General features: G+C 40.0%; 1 protein-coding gene across 4 annotated transcripts in view; it reads right to left on the minus strand.

Moving 5' to 3' along the window:
• Window positions 1-4217: 4217 nt before the first annotated feature.
• The window catches only part of LOC129805577 (uncharacterized), a 98169-nt gene continuing 85880 nt past the window's right edge, over window positions 4218-16506 (minus strand). For all 4 annotated transcript variants that reach the window (XM_055853581.1, XM_055853579.1, XM_055853580.1 and 1 more), the window contains one exon: window positions 4218-7257. In XM_055853581.1, the coding sequence (XP_055709556.1) occupies window positions 4805-7257 (2453 nt within the window). In that variant the 3' untranslated portion in view covers window positions 4218-4804. The remainder of the gene's footprint in view (window positions 7258-16506) is intronic.

Here is a 16506-nt window from a genome sequence, read left to right on the forward strand (position 1 = left end):
CATTCCCGCGTGTAGTTTTGGTATTTAAAACCTTTATATAAAAAACAAGAGCGTATAATCTCTGAAACTGTTATAAAAATATGTTCCCAGATTGCACTGCTAGCTAATGAAATAAGAAGGTTTTGATTATATATCGCTGATATAAAATGCAAAAAGGAAAACTAAGACGTGTAAATATACATTTTTTATCAATTAAAAAAAATGTTCATAGAATTAAAACAATAAAACTTACTATCTAGAAAATTTTAGTATTTCTATATAACTAAATTAATCAAAGTTGTTAAAATCGTCGAGAAAACGGATGAAAAAGCATATCATAAATGTATTACTGCACGATGTTTTTTTTTTAAATAGACCCACTTAATAGAGTTTAAATTCATAAATCCACGACTCAGAATATAAGTCGAACAACTCGATTTTTTCCAAAAATCGTTTTATTTGTTTTTTGGATACTTCTTTATATCCTCTACCTTCCCTGTGAATATTTAAACTTGAAAAATAATTATTATCAAAGTTATAGAGATTTTAAATCTCAAAAATCCTATACTCTGCATGTAAAATCTCAGTTTCAAATAGCTCTCCTGTAAAATTTGCCTACTACGAGTTATTCGTTTCTTATTCTGAGCGATCGAAATATTGGATTAAAAATGGATTTTAGCGATTTTTTTCGGGAAAACTTTTGGTTCTTTGCATTAGAAAAACGGGAAACAAGTCTTTAGTCTAAAAAATATTCTTCTTAAATAATTTTCAAATTTGGCCTCCCTCTTACTTAAATCCTGGCAACGTCTTTGGTTATATCTTATAATTTTGGTGTCAAAAGATGATTGATAAGGGACGACTCAAGGAGTACTTTCGCAAAACAAACCATCTTTATCTCTTTATATTCCCTGAAATTTTCCAGTTATCTTTATAAATCTTTAATGTCTTTAAATATAATAATAATAATAAGTATATTAGCTTCGCATTTTTAATTCAAGAAAAGAATTTCACGGGACGACGTGTCTCCTTCACTAAAATATTCTCCTTGAAAAAAAGATCTGGGATCACTGAAGATCATCACAAGGTCGAAAAGGCAGGGCCATCAAGAAAATTTTAATCAAATCCATTGAGGATAAAATATTCTAAGAGGTTACGAGGGTCAAAAGGTTTGGTAGAGGTATCCTGACCTTGATCTACTTTAGTGTATTTCTCTAACAAGGAGATTATTTTCATTTTGCAAAGCTGTACTTACCTTGCGCGCTTTGAGTTGTTTTCAGTCCTTTAAGCACAAGAGTTTTTTTTAGTCGTTCTTTACGCATGTTGCTGAACTGTTGATCAGTGCTAACGCTGAGACGCAGGACCGGTTGAACAAGGATTTTAATTTCTGTGTGGATGTCTGCAGATTCCATAAGTTTGATCACATTTTTTCTTGGGTAGATTCAATCCGGTTTCATACCTGGAAGCTCGTGCTGTTGACTATGTCCCATGTTTATTGTGGGAATTTGTGGTGTCTGGTGGACCATCCACCTAGGGCTTCGTGATTGCCGTGCAGTCTTTTTTATATATAGTAAGGCCATGTAACTCCGACGATTGCAAAACTCGGATGCCGCGACCGATTTAACTCCGATACATCCACTTAAAATATAATTTATATTTTTATTTCTGTAATTAATTACTGAAGTATCATATTATAACTATTCTACTTTAAGAAAAACCAAAAATTATATTTTTATCGGTTTAATAAGTGGGTACAAGAAATATTTTTTAAGCTCGGGTCAGCTGGGTTGTGTACTAAAAATTTAATTTCTGAGAAAATTTTGCTGTTGACAGCTCGTCGCTGGAAAAAGTTTAGTGTTTTTTCTATATAATAAAACATTATTTGCAATCAAAATTATTAATAAAAGTTAGTGTAGTTATTGATCTACAAGGTGAGTAAGAGTTTATTGATAATATATTAATAATTCATACAGAAATAAGTGATTTTTGTGAATGTTTACATTTCGATGCATGTCGGATGCGGTGAAAGTCAATATTTTGGTTCAGAATTTGCATTGTTCAGGACTCTTTTTCTGTTTCAGATGCCAAAGGGAACAAAAGAAAAGACCTATAAGGACAAGCCCGACTCTAAGGAAGGTATTAGGAATGCCTTGCAGTGTGTACGAGATGGTTCTACCATAGCATATGCATCCAAAACATTTAATGTCCCAAGAACAACACTGCATAACAAATTGACCGGCAAATACCCAGAGGAGTGCCCAAATGCAATGGCAGGCCAACAATTCTTTCAAAAGAACAGGAAAAAGAACTTGTCAAATGGATCCTGGGATGTGCGGATGGCTGGCATCCCATCAGGAAGGAACAAGTTCTGGACAGCGTTAAACTCATCTGTGAGGTCTACAAAATTCCAAACCATTTTACAGCTGGAAGACCCGGAGACGTTTAGTTCAGGAATTTTCTTAAGCGTCATCCAGAGCTCAGCATGCGCAAGCCAAAATCCTTCTCATTGGAAAGAGCTACTGTTACTGCTGAAGACCTCACGGAATGGTTTCAGAATTGTCTTAAATATTTCACAGAACACAACCTTCTGAGCATTTCACCAGACCGTGTTTTTAATTGCGACGAAAGTGCCTTCTTTTTGACACCGGAAGATGGAAATGTCCTGTCCAGGAGAGGTTCACGTGTAGTTCCATCTCTTAAAAATTCAGGACCGAAGCAATGTATCACAGTACTCCTCAGGGTGTCAGCTACTGGCGAACTTGCTCCTCCAATGGCTGTTCATAAAACTGACATTACTCCAAAAATTGCCATTCACAACGCAGAAGGATGGAAAATGGGAACGTCACCACAGAGTGGCTGGATGGATGGGCCACTTTTCTATGCTGGTCTTTATTTCCCGAAAATTGTTTTCCAACATTCAGAGGAGTCCATTATCAATAACCAGCACGATCAGGCCATCGACAATAATCCTTCAAATGATCCAGTCATCCCTGGAAACCAACTCTCTGCAACTTCTGAGACTCAACCGATCTTCGACACACTAAAACAATGCTATTTCCGGCCAGGAGAAATTCCAAAACGTCGTCAGAAGAAGAGGGTCAAAGCCAGCAATGTCAAACACCAGTATATTGTATCTTCCGAGGAAATTATCGCGGAACAGGAGGAAAAATTGAGGCAGGATTTACAAAAAAAGAAAGAAATTGCTGAACGGAAGTTGACCAGAGAGAGGAACAAAAATATAAGGGCAGAAGAAAAGGAGATAAAACTAAAGGAGAAAAACATGGTAAAGGAAAAGGCTCAAATGCCAATTGAAGCTGAAAAGAAAAAACGTGGAAGGAAGTCAGCCAAGAAAACCGAGGAAAAATCAAAGAATTGAGTGCAATCTTAAAATAAATAAAAATATATATAATTAAATAATAAATTAATGAAATGAATTGATGGAATAAAACTCTAAAAAATGTTTTTGAAATAATATCTTCTCATTTTTATGCATTAAACTTTTCCTTAAAATGAGCATCCGAGTTACATCGAATTCAACGGAGTTACAAAAAAGCATCGCAGTAACATTCTTGCGCATATATTATTATTATCGTAATTTTATTAATTTTCATCAATATTATTGCTAAAATTCTATTTCTATTATGATTCTAAATTAAACAAAGAATAATTCTATTGATTTGGAATGGCGAAAAAAATATTTCATCAGTCCAAAAACAAGCATTAAAGTCGCACTCTATGAAAAGTATCCGGATTACCTCTCTTTACTATATGCATATATTTTTTAGATAAAACAAATTTAGTTGCCTTTTAGATAAAGTTGCCTAGTTGACTTTTTATCGCTGGGATCGTTCTCTAAAATAGCTTGCCTCGGAGAGTGGAAGGAGTTGATCCTTAAGCGAGCTTCAGACCTAAGGTTTAGCCATATGGCTTAACTTGTTAACTAATTTCTTATCAATTAAGATTTTTTGGAAAATTATCACTTAAGATTGGACAATATGAGAAAGGTGATACATTAAATTTTGAAAAACTAATAAAATTGGTTGCTATTTTGAATTTCGAGACCATCGGGAACTGGGCTAAATCTTAGTCTGATTCCTTGTGTTCTACATGAGTTGTTCTATTATTATTAAATTCAATTGAATTGCGTTTCCTCTTCTCTCAAAACCAGAAACAAGCAAGGCTCATCAGAAATACCCAAGAAAATCTCTTCATTTTATTGTCCAAAATTTCCAATAAGACACATTTAAAATTCTTTAAAAATATTTTTATTCTCTTAAAAAAAATCTCAAAAAAAATGGAATGGATTGTTGGATGGATTAATTACCTTACATTTACAATTTTTATCTTATTCACTGGAGTACATCAATACAAAAATTTTATATCACAATTAAATGCAAGAAAAAAATGCAAAAATTGTCACTAATAATGCTGCAAAATCTATACAATTAAAATCTCTAGCGTTAATTTGAACTCTTGTCTCAACTTAAAATCTACGACCTTAGAGCACTAAGTATGGTCTATGTACAATTTTGTACACACAATTGGCCAGCCAACACTAAGAAAAAAATGGGGGTGCTATTAACTTTTTTTTCCTCAGAAATTTAACCATTTTTTAGGTGTAAAAATATATCAACATTTTTTAATGTTAATTTTACACCTTTTTAAGGGTAAAATTAACATGAAAAAGGGTAACTTTAACCCCCAATACACCTAAAAAGGGTAATATTTACACCGATTTCGGATCAATACTGCAGGGTAAAATTAACATTTCCGGAATGTTTTTTTTTACTTTTTCGCATTTTTCTCAGTGTATGGCCGGGTGCGTATCCTACCGCCTGGGCTGGAAGCGCGACATGTAGGAATCACAGTCAGCACAGTACATTGCCGGAGCAATAACATGCTTCTTGCGGCAGAGGTTGCACTGAATAGCCTTCGCTGAGGCTTTAACGATGGCTGTGCTGTTGTAGGTCGAAATGGCGACCCTCTGAGGCACAGTTCCTGGAACATAGTCCCCCACGGGGCTCATTTGGGGTGACAGGGAGTAGGGTTTGTCATTTCCAGCCTTTGTCCCTGGCTCAAAGCTCACTTTCTTGGGCTGTTGAGCGAATTGTTTGACAGGTGGCTGAGAATAGAGATGAGCCTGGGACATTGGGGGTTGTTGCTCTTGAGACATATTGCATATCGGGACACTCTGGTACGGATATGTTGTGTATTGGCTAGTTGGTGGCCCTGGCATTGCCGGGGGAGGAGCTTGGAAATTGGGTGAGGGAAGTGGAGGTTTTTGATAAATTGCTGAATTGTGATTGCCCCTGAGAGGCATCATGTATCCACTGGGAGGATGCATTAGCCTCTGCTGCATTGCCGGATGAATCTGCTGTCCATTTTGTGGGAAATTCATCGGTGCCTGAGGTTGCTGAGGAGACAGAGGGACGTGCATGTAGGGTGATGCAGGATGTGTCATAGTTTCAAAGGCATTTCCAGTCGGGCTAATCATCTTCCCGCTCGGATACCCATTTTGCATGCCCGGATACTGACTCCGGATACCCATTTGAGGACTTCCTGTGTACTGCACATGATTCCCCGTGCCTGGTGGTACGGAAAATCTATCCATTCTCTTGGTTTCTTGCATCAGCATCGCTGAGAACTTTTGATTCTCCTCCTGTTGCAGCTGCAACTGCCTCTGCATCTCCTGCGTCGTCGTGGCCATATTCTGGAAATTGTGCATATTCTGCAGTTGCTGCTTCATCTGAGCCGCCCTCTGGGCATCCATGGAGTAGTAGTTCTTGATATCAGGCTTAGGAGTGCTGAGATTCAGTGGTCCTGGCATCTCCTGTGGCACATTCTGATGCAATTGCGATCCAAAGCTATCAGGTACATCTATTCCCTGTGCCGGACTCTCAGGACGTTTCTCCTCCTTGAGTTCCACCCTCTGTATCACTCTAGTGTCCACAACGTCAGTTCCCTGACTGGGACCACTGCCATTTATGGCTGTCCTGAGAACCCTCTCCAAAATGGGATTGGGAATAAAACTGTCATCCTCTTCCTCATCTGCCGTGGCAACAAGAATGACATGATCACAGAATGAAACACTCTTTTTCTTTGGTCGTTTCGCAGCAGCAGCAGCAACCTGATTGCTGCCACCATTGAGAGTTTGCTGAACAACAGCATTCAGCATCTCCACTTCCCTTAATTCCTCGGCAATCTGACTCTGTGCCACGTCAAATCGCACCTTTTGCAGATCACCAGCCAAATTTCCCACTTCACTCTGCTTCAGCTTCGTAATCATCGGACAATCCACAACATCCACGGAGATCTCATTGATCTTGTCAGGCATCATTTGATTCCTGGCCACAGTTGAGCAGGAAGATTGCGAGGAGATGGACATAGTTTCTGCTGTGTCCACTGATGATTCATTGAGAAGTTCTTGTGATGAATACTGACGCATTTGAGGCCTGGAAACAGTTGTTTGTTGCTCAAATCTCGATGCCAGATCCTTGACACTTCTGACATGTCCAGGAGCATTCTGATGGAAGCCATTGAGAGGTTTTCCCTTCTGTAAACTCTTCTGCTGCATATCCTTGAGCCAATTCAAGGATTTGCTGTTAGCCATTGAATACCCTTTGTTTTCTGATCCTTCCATGAACCCATTCCGCTGAGATTCCAGCATATGCAGCTGATTCAGTTGCTCATTCAAGGGTTCCATGTCAATAGACGGCGGAGGCGGAGGGAATTCTTCACTTGCTTGCCGTGAATGGCACGAAGATGACGGAGGACTGGGATATGGAGGAAGTTCAAGGTTACTTCCATGATTGTCCTCAATCGTCTTCATAGGAGGACTTTGTTCCTGATGCACCACAGCACAAGTGGTAATAACTGTCTGACAGGAATCCTCACTCATGCTAGTGTTGGAGCTCATGGTTGAGATGTTACTGGGATTTGCCTGATGGAAAGGTTGAATAGCCTGAATGTTTTCAGTTGTGAGTTCCGATGGCTGTGCCTGGGTCAAGGAAGAACTCTTCCTTAGTGGCGGAGGAGGAGGCACTTTAGCAGCAGTCAATTGGCGATTGCTAGTGTGGAAACTCTTTCTCATCAACTTGCTACGCTCCAAATTGGGATTGGCAATGGAAACATAGGGAGCTTGATACTCCAAATGCCCTTCAGAAAGGTATCCACTGATATTATTGGGATTCATCTTATTGACCATCAAAGATGTGTCATCATGGGAGACAATTGTGGGCTTAACATTGCCCTCAGGCGGAGTCTTTTGCTGATCATCATTGCCTGAAAAAAAAAGAATGAGCAAATAAGAAAGGCATTGTAAAGAGGCTTATTAATAATTTCACGGAAGAGTAGCCACACTCTTTGAACCTTTTATAATGATCATTAATTCAGCAATAATCAGCAATCAAAATCTCAAGATTTGATTCTTATTGGCGTGAAATTAGAAAGAGGATGTAGAGGGGTTCTTGCTCTCAAAAAGCTAGTAGGGGAAAGTACTCTCCTTTCGAACGTTCATGGCTTCGAATAATGTGAATTTCTTTTACGTTTTCTAAGATATTTTACATGATTGTCACATAATTATCAATAATTGATGGCAAGCTAACTAATAGCTAATAGAAATGTGTAAGTGTCTTAGAAAAAGTAAGAGAAAATTTACATTATTCGAAGGCATGAACGTTCAAAGGGACAGTACTTTCCCCTAGTAAGCCTAGATCAGCTTATTCTAGGTGAGATTCTTAACGTGAGCTAACTCGGAATGCGTGCAAATTCTATTTAGAGCTGAAGTTGGGGGACGCCATTTTCAGTTATCTTGAATCAAATTCTTGAATTATAGAAATTATACAAATTTTGTATTTAACTCTTTAACGACGAGACAGTTATCGATGATCGAAAATCGGCAATAAAGGGGTGTCAAAGCATCCCAGGAGGCTTCTTATCATTTACGTTACGGGTTTTCAAACGATTTGAACCAATTCATCACTCAAAAAATCCCCAGAATAGTTTTAAAAGTAATAAGAATTGATTTTCAGATAAAAATTAGTTATTAGTTATGAAGCGGTACATTACCGGTTCAGAACCGATTAGAACCGGTTCAGCTTTATAGGAAATTCCAAGACCTTTCCAACGAGTGCAAATACGATACCATTCTGTTGAAAAATGCGCTCTCTAGTGTCTTTTAAAACTTTTGACCTTGAAAAACCGTTATTAGGAATGATTCAATAATATTTTCGTCTGAGGACGAAATGTCCGTTTGGGTAATCGCACGACGCGTTTTCGAGATATCCTTTAAAAAACATGGTTTTGGAGAGGAAGGGGAGGGGTGAGGGGAAAATGAGGGGCATGTTAACGATCCTTGGGTCGACTTATGGGGGTGTTTTTCTTAGGTCCCAAGTCGCTATCTCTAACCGTTTGGCCCCTAGAGCTGGCGACAGCCGGACGGACAGACGGACAAACAGTGTGACGCCAATAAACTCGAAACTTCAGATTTCCAAAATTCTACAAAAATACGACTCCTTTGGGGGTAAGGAGTCAAAATATATATATACAACTCAAAATCGGGGGATACTGCTCTCTCCGTGGAGTTCGAGCAGTAAAATGAAACCGATAAATAAAATCAGTAAAATGTCTTACATCTAACCTTAGAAAATCCAAAAGTGTCTGATTCAGTGTATTTTTTTCCTCTGTGACCGATAGGGACAAAAATAGCCTAAAAATTGAAGTATTTTTTTCTGAAAATACCAATGAATGATAATTTTAACTCTAATGAAAAAGGAACAGATAATCCTAACCGGCTTATTAGTTCAAATATTTTAGAAAGTTGTAGCATTTAGTGAGATCTTTCGTTTAAGCTCATCAAAATCGGTCAAATAGAACCGGAGATATGATTTTTTGAATTTCGTGAATTTTTACCCCTCATATCTCCGGTTCTATTGAAACCACAGCGCACTTACGCACCATATTGGAAACGTCCTAGACTGGACTACAACATTCTAAAATTTTATTAACTTGCACAAAGGAATTTTTGAGAAAAATGAGTTCGAATTTTGATGAATTTTGACGCTATCGCAGCGCCACCTGTGGTGAATTTTTGGACTTCCATCTGAAAGTGCTCATCGAGACGAAACCAAAAACCCAAAATTTCGGTCAAAATGTTAATTAGAACCGTAAATAGAGGCTGGTCAATTTTCGAGTTTTCACCCCTCATAACTTGGGTCAGGGATTATCGATCGACTTAAGTAGTTTTTTGTTTCACAGGTATAATCTGCGGCTAACACATACTAAAATTTCAGCCCGATGCACAAAGGAATTTTTGAGTTATTTAAAACTTAGAAAATTGAAAAATTTTCTTTTTAATAATAGCGCCCCTTGCGGTGGTTTTATGAACTTTTGATGTTAGAAGGGGAAGTGGCATTTGACGAGAGCTTTCCAAAATCCGGGCTTTCCATGTGGGTCAGACGACCTTAAGTTTGGTACTGATGGAAAGCTCTAAGGCCCTACTATAGGGTAAATTAAGCTAATTCAAAATCTGCTCCAAATGGAAATTTTTCGTTACTCCAAATGGAAACGTCACTGTTTTCACGATAAATACAGTACTAAATATACATATAGTCTTATGAAAGGATCGTTGGATCCAAAAGGCAGGAAATAAACTGAAATCTATCTAAATCACTATATTTATATATTTTCTATACCACAGTTTCATTATTTAGTTAATTTTGCTCCAAATAAAGCGAAAATCCATTCATATTCATAAATTTTAATTTGTTAATTTCTCAGAAAAATTAAAAGTGTATCTTTTAACCATCGAATTTTTCATTGATCGGCCAGGTTTTCCAATGAAAAACACAAAAAGGTGACTGTTGTTTATTTGTTTTGTTTAACATTCATGTCATATTTCTGGCTAATTTTAGTTAAATTAAGTTCTAATCTGTATTGTTAACTCTTTCGTCTCTTTTGGGACTCTGAGTACCCAAAGCAGCATATGATTGTTCTGTGAAAAACAATTGGTTATGAATTACCTGTTTAGAAATAAACTGTTTATGTAGAATGTCCTGTGATCTGTCCCAGAGACAATAAACCCAAGTACCTGTTTAGAAATAAACTGTTTATGTAGAATGTCCTGTGATCTGTCCCAGAGACAATAAACCCAAGTACCTGAATGTAAAGACAAGAAATAAATCCGGCGAAAAGGATCCAATTTCCGATATCACTTCTTTTATTTTTGGATAATATAATATACTTTCTATTACAAACTTTCAACGGATAAATAAATATCAGATTAAACGGATAACTTTAGAATCTTAAATTTCACTTCAATTATTTTGTTTCCACGAGGTTTTGACAAATAGGAATGACTTGACAGACTCTTATTCACCATCGGTACTTGTTCTAAAATCCTGGTTCTAAAAATTACTTCGTAGGATTTCCGCCAGAGCGTATGGTGTTCCTCACCATATCTGACCAGGCAGAAACTTGTTTCTGAATATCTCACTGGGTAAAAGGCAAAAGGCACAGCTTAGCTACTGCTCTCTTGTATGTGCCGTAAGCTGTGCGCACTGTAGCCACTCTAGGGACTCTATCTGCACCTGGATGAATTTGTACCACTCTTCCCATGTGCCATTTCAGCGGAGGAAGGTTGTCTTCCTTGATGATCACCATATTCCCAATGGCGATGGGTGAGTGCTGCGAAGTCCATTTGCGCCTCTGCTGAAGAGTGTGCAAATACTCAGATGTCCATCGGTGCCAAAAATGCTGAATTCTCTGGTCTACCAATTTCCACTTTTTTAGTCGACCTTCAGGGATCTCTAACAGATTTTGTTCAGGAAGAGCAGTAAGAGGGCGTCCAATAAGGAAATGGCCCGGAGTTAACACTTCCATGTCCGTTGGATCCGAAGAAATTGGTGTTAACGGACGAGAATTTACACAGGACTCAATTCTGGCTAGTACTGTCAGCATCTCTTCCTGTGTGAGATGTGAATTTCCCACAGTCCTTTGCAGATGATATTTGATTCTCTTGATAGTGGATTCCCAAGATCCACCAAAATGTGGGCTGCGGGGTGGAATAAATTTAAAATTTATTCCTTGTTTCGATGCTGAATCGGTCACTTGTCTCTGATGCTCTTCGGATTCTACGAGTTTTGCCATCTCTTTTAGCTCTCTTGCTGCACCAACGAAATTTGTTGCATTATCACACAAAATCTCTGCTGGTTTCCCACGACGAGAAACAAATCGCTTAAGAGAGGCAATGAATGCGTCGGTGGTCAGGTCGGATACTAACTCAATGTGAATAGCACGCGTGGACAAACAAATGTACAAGGCAATGTACATCTTTAGCCTCGTTTTGGATCGAACTGGTGCCCGGATGTACACTGGTCCACAAAAATCCACTCCTGTTTGGTGAAAGGCATGAACTGCTGTGACTCTGGATGGATGACAATCACTCATAATGTGTGTCATCGGCACTGGTTTAACCTTAAAGCATGTGACACACTGTCTAATAATCCTCTTGCAAACGTCAAGTCCTCTAACTGGCCAGAAAGATTGACGAAGGTGTGCTAACATTAGCTGAGCACCTCCATGAAGAAGATCTTGGTGTATCTCTCTGACTATCATCTCCGTAACGCGGTGTGATTGTGGCAAAATGATGGGAAACTTCTGTTCATAGGACACGGATGCGTGAGAAATTCTCCCACCAACTCTCATGATGCCATTGTTATCTATGAAAGGATTCAGATTGAGAATGCGTGACTGACGTGACACCGAGTTTCCTGAATAAAGGGATTTGAGCTCTTCTGGATAGGATTCAGCTTGAATGTGTCTGAGGAGTGTGGTTTCTGCTTCCTTAACTTCACGGGGAGACAATCGCCCAGAAATTCCATCAATCTTCCTGCATTTTGCATGTAGATTGCGCACATACCGTCTCCAGTACGCAATACATCGAATCAACTTCAAGTATGAGGAAAAGTGGCTTGTTATTTCCCAGAAAGAATTTTGTGCGCTCACCAAAACAACACTGCTGCGCATTTCAAGCTCCTTAAGGTTAACTTGGTCAAACTCCACTGGCTGAGGATTGATTTCACTGTTTGCAAGCCATGTAGGACCCTGCCACCAAATTGAATACTCCGTGAGTTCACTTGCTGGAACTCCACGAGCTGCCAACTCTGCCGGGTTCTCTCGGGGCGCGACGAGATGCCACTGAGATGATGATACAACACTTTGAATGACAGTTACACGGTTTTTTACAAAAGTTTGCCACATAGAAGGGTCCTCAGATACCCAGTTTAGCACTAACATTGAACTTGTAAATGCGAAAATATCTGATACTTGTACTGTAAGAGCACCTTGCACTTTTTTGAGAAGATTTGCAAGCAATACAGCAGAACACAATTGCAAACGCGAATTTGACACTTCTTTCAGGGGTGCTACTTTCGTTTTTGCACACAACAAACGAGAACACCTCTGTCCCTGATTGTCCACTGTACACACATACACACTTGCAGCAAATGCTTCCTCTGAAGCTGCACAGAATGCAATCAATTGCACGTCACTGACTGACTGAAAACTTGTAAATTGTCGAGGAATTGTTATTTGTGTCACTACACTGTAAATATTTACTTGATACTGCTGCCACTTTTTCTGGATTCCGGAGCTCAATTCGGTGTCCCAATCCATTTTCACTTTCCACAGAGATTGAAGCAAAATTTTTGCTGAAATTGTCACTAAAGCAAGAATTCCCAGAGGATCGTAAATCCTGGCAATATCAGATAAAATGCTGCGTTTGGTAATTGTTGAATTGAATTCAGTGGTAGTAAACCGAAATTCATCCGTGAATGGATTCCAGTGCATCCCCAATGTCTTAATTGTCCTTTCACTGTCCAGATCGAGAGAAGAGCTGGTCTCTTGATCCTCCACAGGAACATGTTCCAACGCTTCTGTTGAATTGGAAGCCCACTTTTTCAGCATAAATCCACCACTCTGTAGCATGTTATGTAGTTGCTGTTGAAGTTCCTGAGCTGTTGTCACGTCTGAAGATCCCGTGAGTACATCATCCACATAAAAATCTCTTTGCGCTGTGACAGCGGCCAATGGAAATTTCTGCTCTTCTTCCACGGACAGTTGCTGGAGACATCTGACTGCAAGGAAAGGAGCACAAGCTGTTCCGTAAGTAACTGTCTCCAATAAATACGTCTTTATTGACTCTTGAGACGATTCTCTCCAGAGAATTCTCTGCATTGACTGGTCCTCCTCGTGTACTCTGATTTGCCGATACATTTTTTGAATATCAGCCCTCAAAACGATATTATGCTGACGAAATCTGATCAATATGTCAAAAATATCTTCTTGCACTTTTGGACCCACCATGAGAACTGAATTGAGAGACCTTCCGCTGGTGGTTCTGGCCGAGGCATCAAATACTACCCGAACTGGAGTAGTGGTGGATTCCTTCATTACTGGATGATGTGCTAGATAAACTTCTGGCATGGGAGATTGATAATCTGGCGGCATCTCTCTCATGTGGCCAAGTTCTTCGTACTGCTTCATGAATTGTCTGTAGTGACTGTACAAACCCTCATTTCTCTGTAGCCGTCTCTCGGTGCAAAGAAAACGTCTCATTGCCATACTCCTCGATTCCCCTAGTGTCTGTAAGTCATCTTGGGTAGGCAATCGTACCTTGAAACGTCCTTGGGCATCACGGGTTGTGGTGAGACGGAAATGTTCTTCACATTTAATCTCTCCAGCTGTCATTGGCCGAGAATTCCGAACTTTCTCGGCATTCCAGAACCTTCCCAACTGTGAACTGAGGGGCTCTAACTCTGATAGAAGACATGTGCAGGTTGTAACGAATGACACAGCTCCTGTGGGTGCTTCCACCTCGCATGAACCTGCCACGATGAATCCAAAAGAGGTTTCCTGCAGCATTGGAGATCCAGTGATTTGGCGGGATCGCAATACTCTCATGAAGACATCTGCTCCGAGAAGTATGTCTATTCCACTTGGCTTGTAATAATCCGGATCAGCTAGAATAATATCTTGTGGCACACTGTGAACCATTTTTACTGTAGAGGCTGGTTGTTCATCTGTGATGTGGTCGATAACCAAGAAATCCAACACCATGGACACTGTATCGTCTCTCGAGTGAACTTCTGTTGTCAATGCTCGGGGTGCGTTCATTGGAATCGATCCTAGTCCCTTGATAGAACTCACTGTAGAGCTCACCATCGGGATATCTAGTTTTTCAGCCAGGCGGCGAGTCATGGTGTTCGACTGAGAACATGAATCCAGGAGAGCTCGACACTGGTGCCTCACTCCCCCTCGGCCACTGACCTGAAGCTGAACAGAAGGTAGCAAATTCTGGTGTGGACCTCGCGTGATCAATTCTGTGGCACTGATTAGCGAGCTGCTGGAAGACTTCCCCTTTGAATCAGGGACTGTAGTCTTGTCCTGACTGTCTGTAGTAAGACTCTCATGTAAGAGAGTGTTATGCCTTCCTGAACACTGCCTGCATTTCCCTCCACGACACTGCTGATCCTGATGGCCAGGACGCAGACAGTTGAGGCATAACTGTGCTGACTTGGCTAGTTTCAAACGTTGTTGCGACTGAGCATCCAGAAACTGTCGGCAAGTTGCAATGAAATGATCTTCACCAGCACAAATATAACACTTGCCTCCCCCATTGACTGTCGTGACAAGGGATGAAAGTGTAGATTTGCTGTGAGATGGTTTCTGTGCAAAGGTCTGCTTGCCACTACTACTCGTAACCTTTACCAATTTATTGTCCTGTTTCTTGTCCCAGCAAGATGACCATGAGTCGTATCTTTGTTCAAGAAAGTCAATAAATTCTCTCCAAGTAGGTATATCTCCTTCAAGAGGCTCACGCGACCAAAGGTTTTTGCTCTCTGCATCCAGAGCCTCCATTGCGATGTAAATCAGCCATGGATCTCGTTGTGAGTTCTTCATGGCATCCAGAGCACGTACAGTCTCCTCAAGAACTGTGGTCAGCTGCCTCAGATCATTGGGATTCCCGACATTCCCTTTTGCACTGCTAATAAATGTCTTGATATGGTCAAACACAATGTTCTTAGGCTTGTTGTATCGATTGACCAAATAATCCCAAGCTTCACTGTAATTCACATCAGTGACAGGAAAACTTTTGATGGCCGATGCTGCCTGTCCCACCAGGTGTGACTTCAGATACTTGAACTTTTCTACTGGCTGAAGATTCTCATTGCTGTGAATGGTGGAGACAAACATGTCATGGAATTCTTGCCAATCTGTAAATTCTCCGGAAAACTGAGGAATTTCCAGTGGAGGGAGCTTCAGCGGCTTTTTGGATTTTGTCTGCGACTCGAGTGTTCTCGTCATAACCTCAATCAGCTGTTCGAGTGAAGTGGAATTTTCTGTCATCTTTGGCTCCGGTTTCGGGGTAATCTGTTCATGCTGAATTAAAACCTCTGAGAGCTGCAGATCTATCGCTGAACACATCTTCAGAAAGTCCCGGAGAATTGCTGCTTCGCTGTCTTCAATCTCTTTGGGTTTGGCTTTCTTGTTGATGTCGTGGTGGAGAGCCAGAAATCTTTCCTTGGTCTTTTCTGCAAAAAGTAACTTCGCCTTGACTTCCGGAATGACCTTCTCCTTTGCGACAGTCTCATGAGATGACGTGCAAACATATTGATAAATGCCTTCGATAGTTGTGTAAAGAAAGTCTCGCTCTTGAATTGCTGTCATTGTCAGTTTAGGTTATGTCTTAAAAGCCACGTGCTGAACCGCGCTGTCCGGATACACGCGTCTTCTGTGAATCCTGCTGATTAGGATGCTTCAAGACTGTCTGTAACCCACTGACCAGGTGATACCAGGAGTTTTCTCTGTATTCCACTGACCAGGTGTACCAGATGTACCGAATACAAAGCCAATAACTGCGCTGAATCTTTCGCCAGAGACTTGGATGGGAACACACAGGGCAGAACTTCCGAAGGACCACCTCTGTAGGACTGTACAGGTTGCTGCTTCTGATCCAAAGGCTCGATGGGACCAGTTTTATGGTTATGAATTACCTGTTTAGAAATAAACTGTTTATGTAGAATGTCCTGTGATCTGTCCCAGAGACAATAAACCCAAGTACCTGTTTAGAAATAAACTGTTTATGTAGAATGTCCTGTGATCTGTCCCAGAGACAATAAACCCAAGTACCTGAATGTAAAGACAAGAAATAAATCCGGCGAAAAGGACCAGTTTTATGGTTATGAATTACCTGTTTAGAAATAAACTGTTTATGTAGAATGTCCTGTGATCTGTCCCAGAGACAATAAACCCAAGTACCTGTTTAGAAATAAACTGTTTATGTAGAATGTCCTGTGATCTGTCCCAGAGACAATAAACCCAAGTACCTGAATGTAAAGACAAGAAATAAATCCGGCGAAAAGGATCCAATTTCCGATATCACTTCTTTTATTTTTGGATAATATAATATACTTTCTATTACAAACTTTCAACGGATAAATAAATATCAGATTTTATTTATTATTATTTATT

Source organism: Phlebotomus papatasi, chromosome 3 (genome assembly GCF_024763615.1).
Source record: "Phlebotomus papatasi isolate M1 chromosome 3, Ppap_2.1, whole genome shotgun sequence".
In the NCBI taxonomy this organism is placed as follows: domain Eukaryota; kingdom Metazoa; phylum Arthropoda; class Insecta; order Diptera; family Psychodidae; genus Phlebotomus; species Phlebotomus papatasi.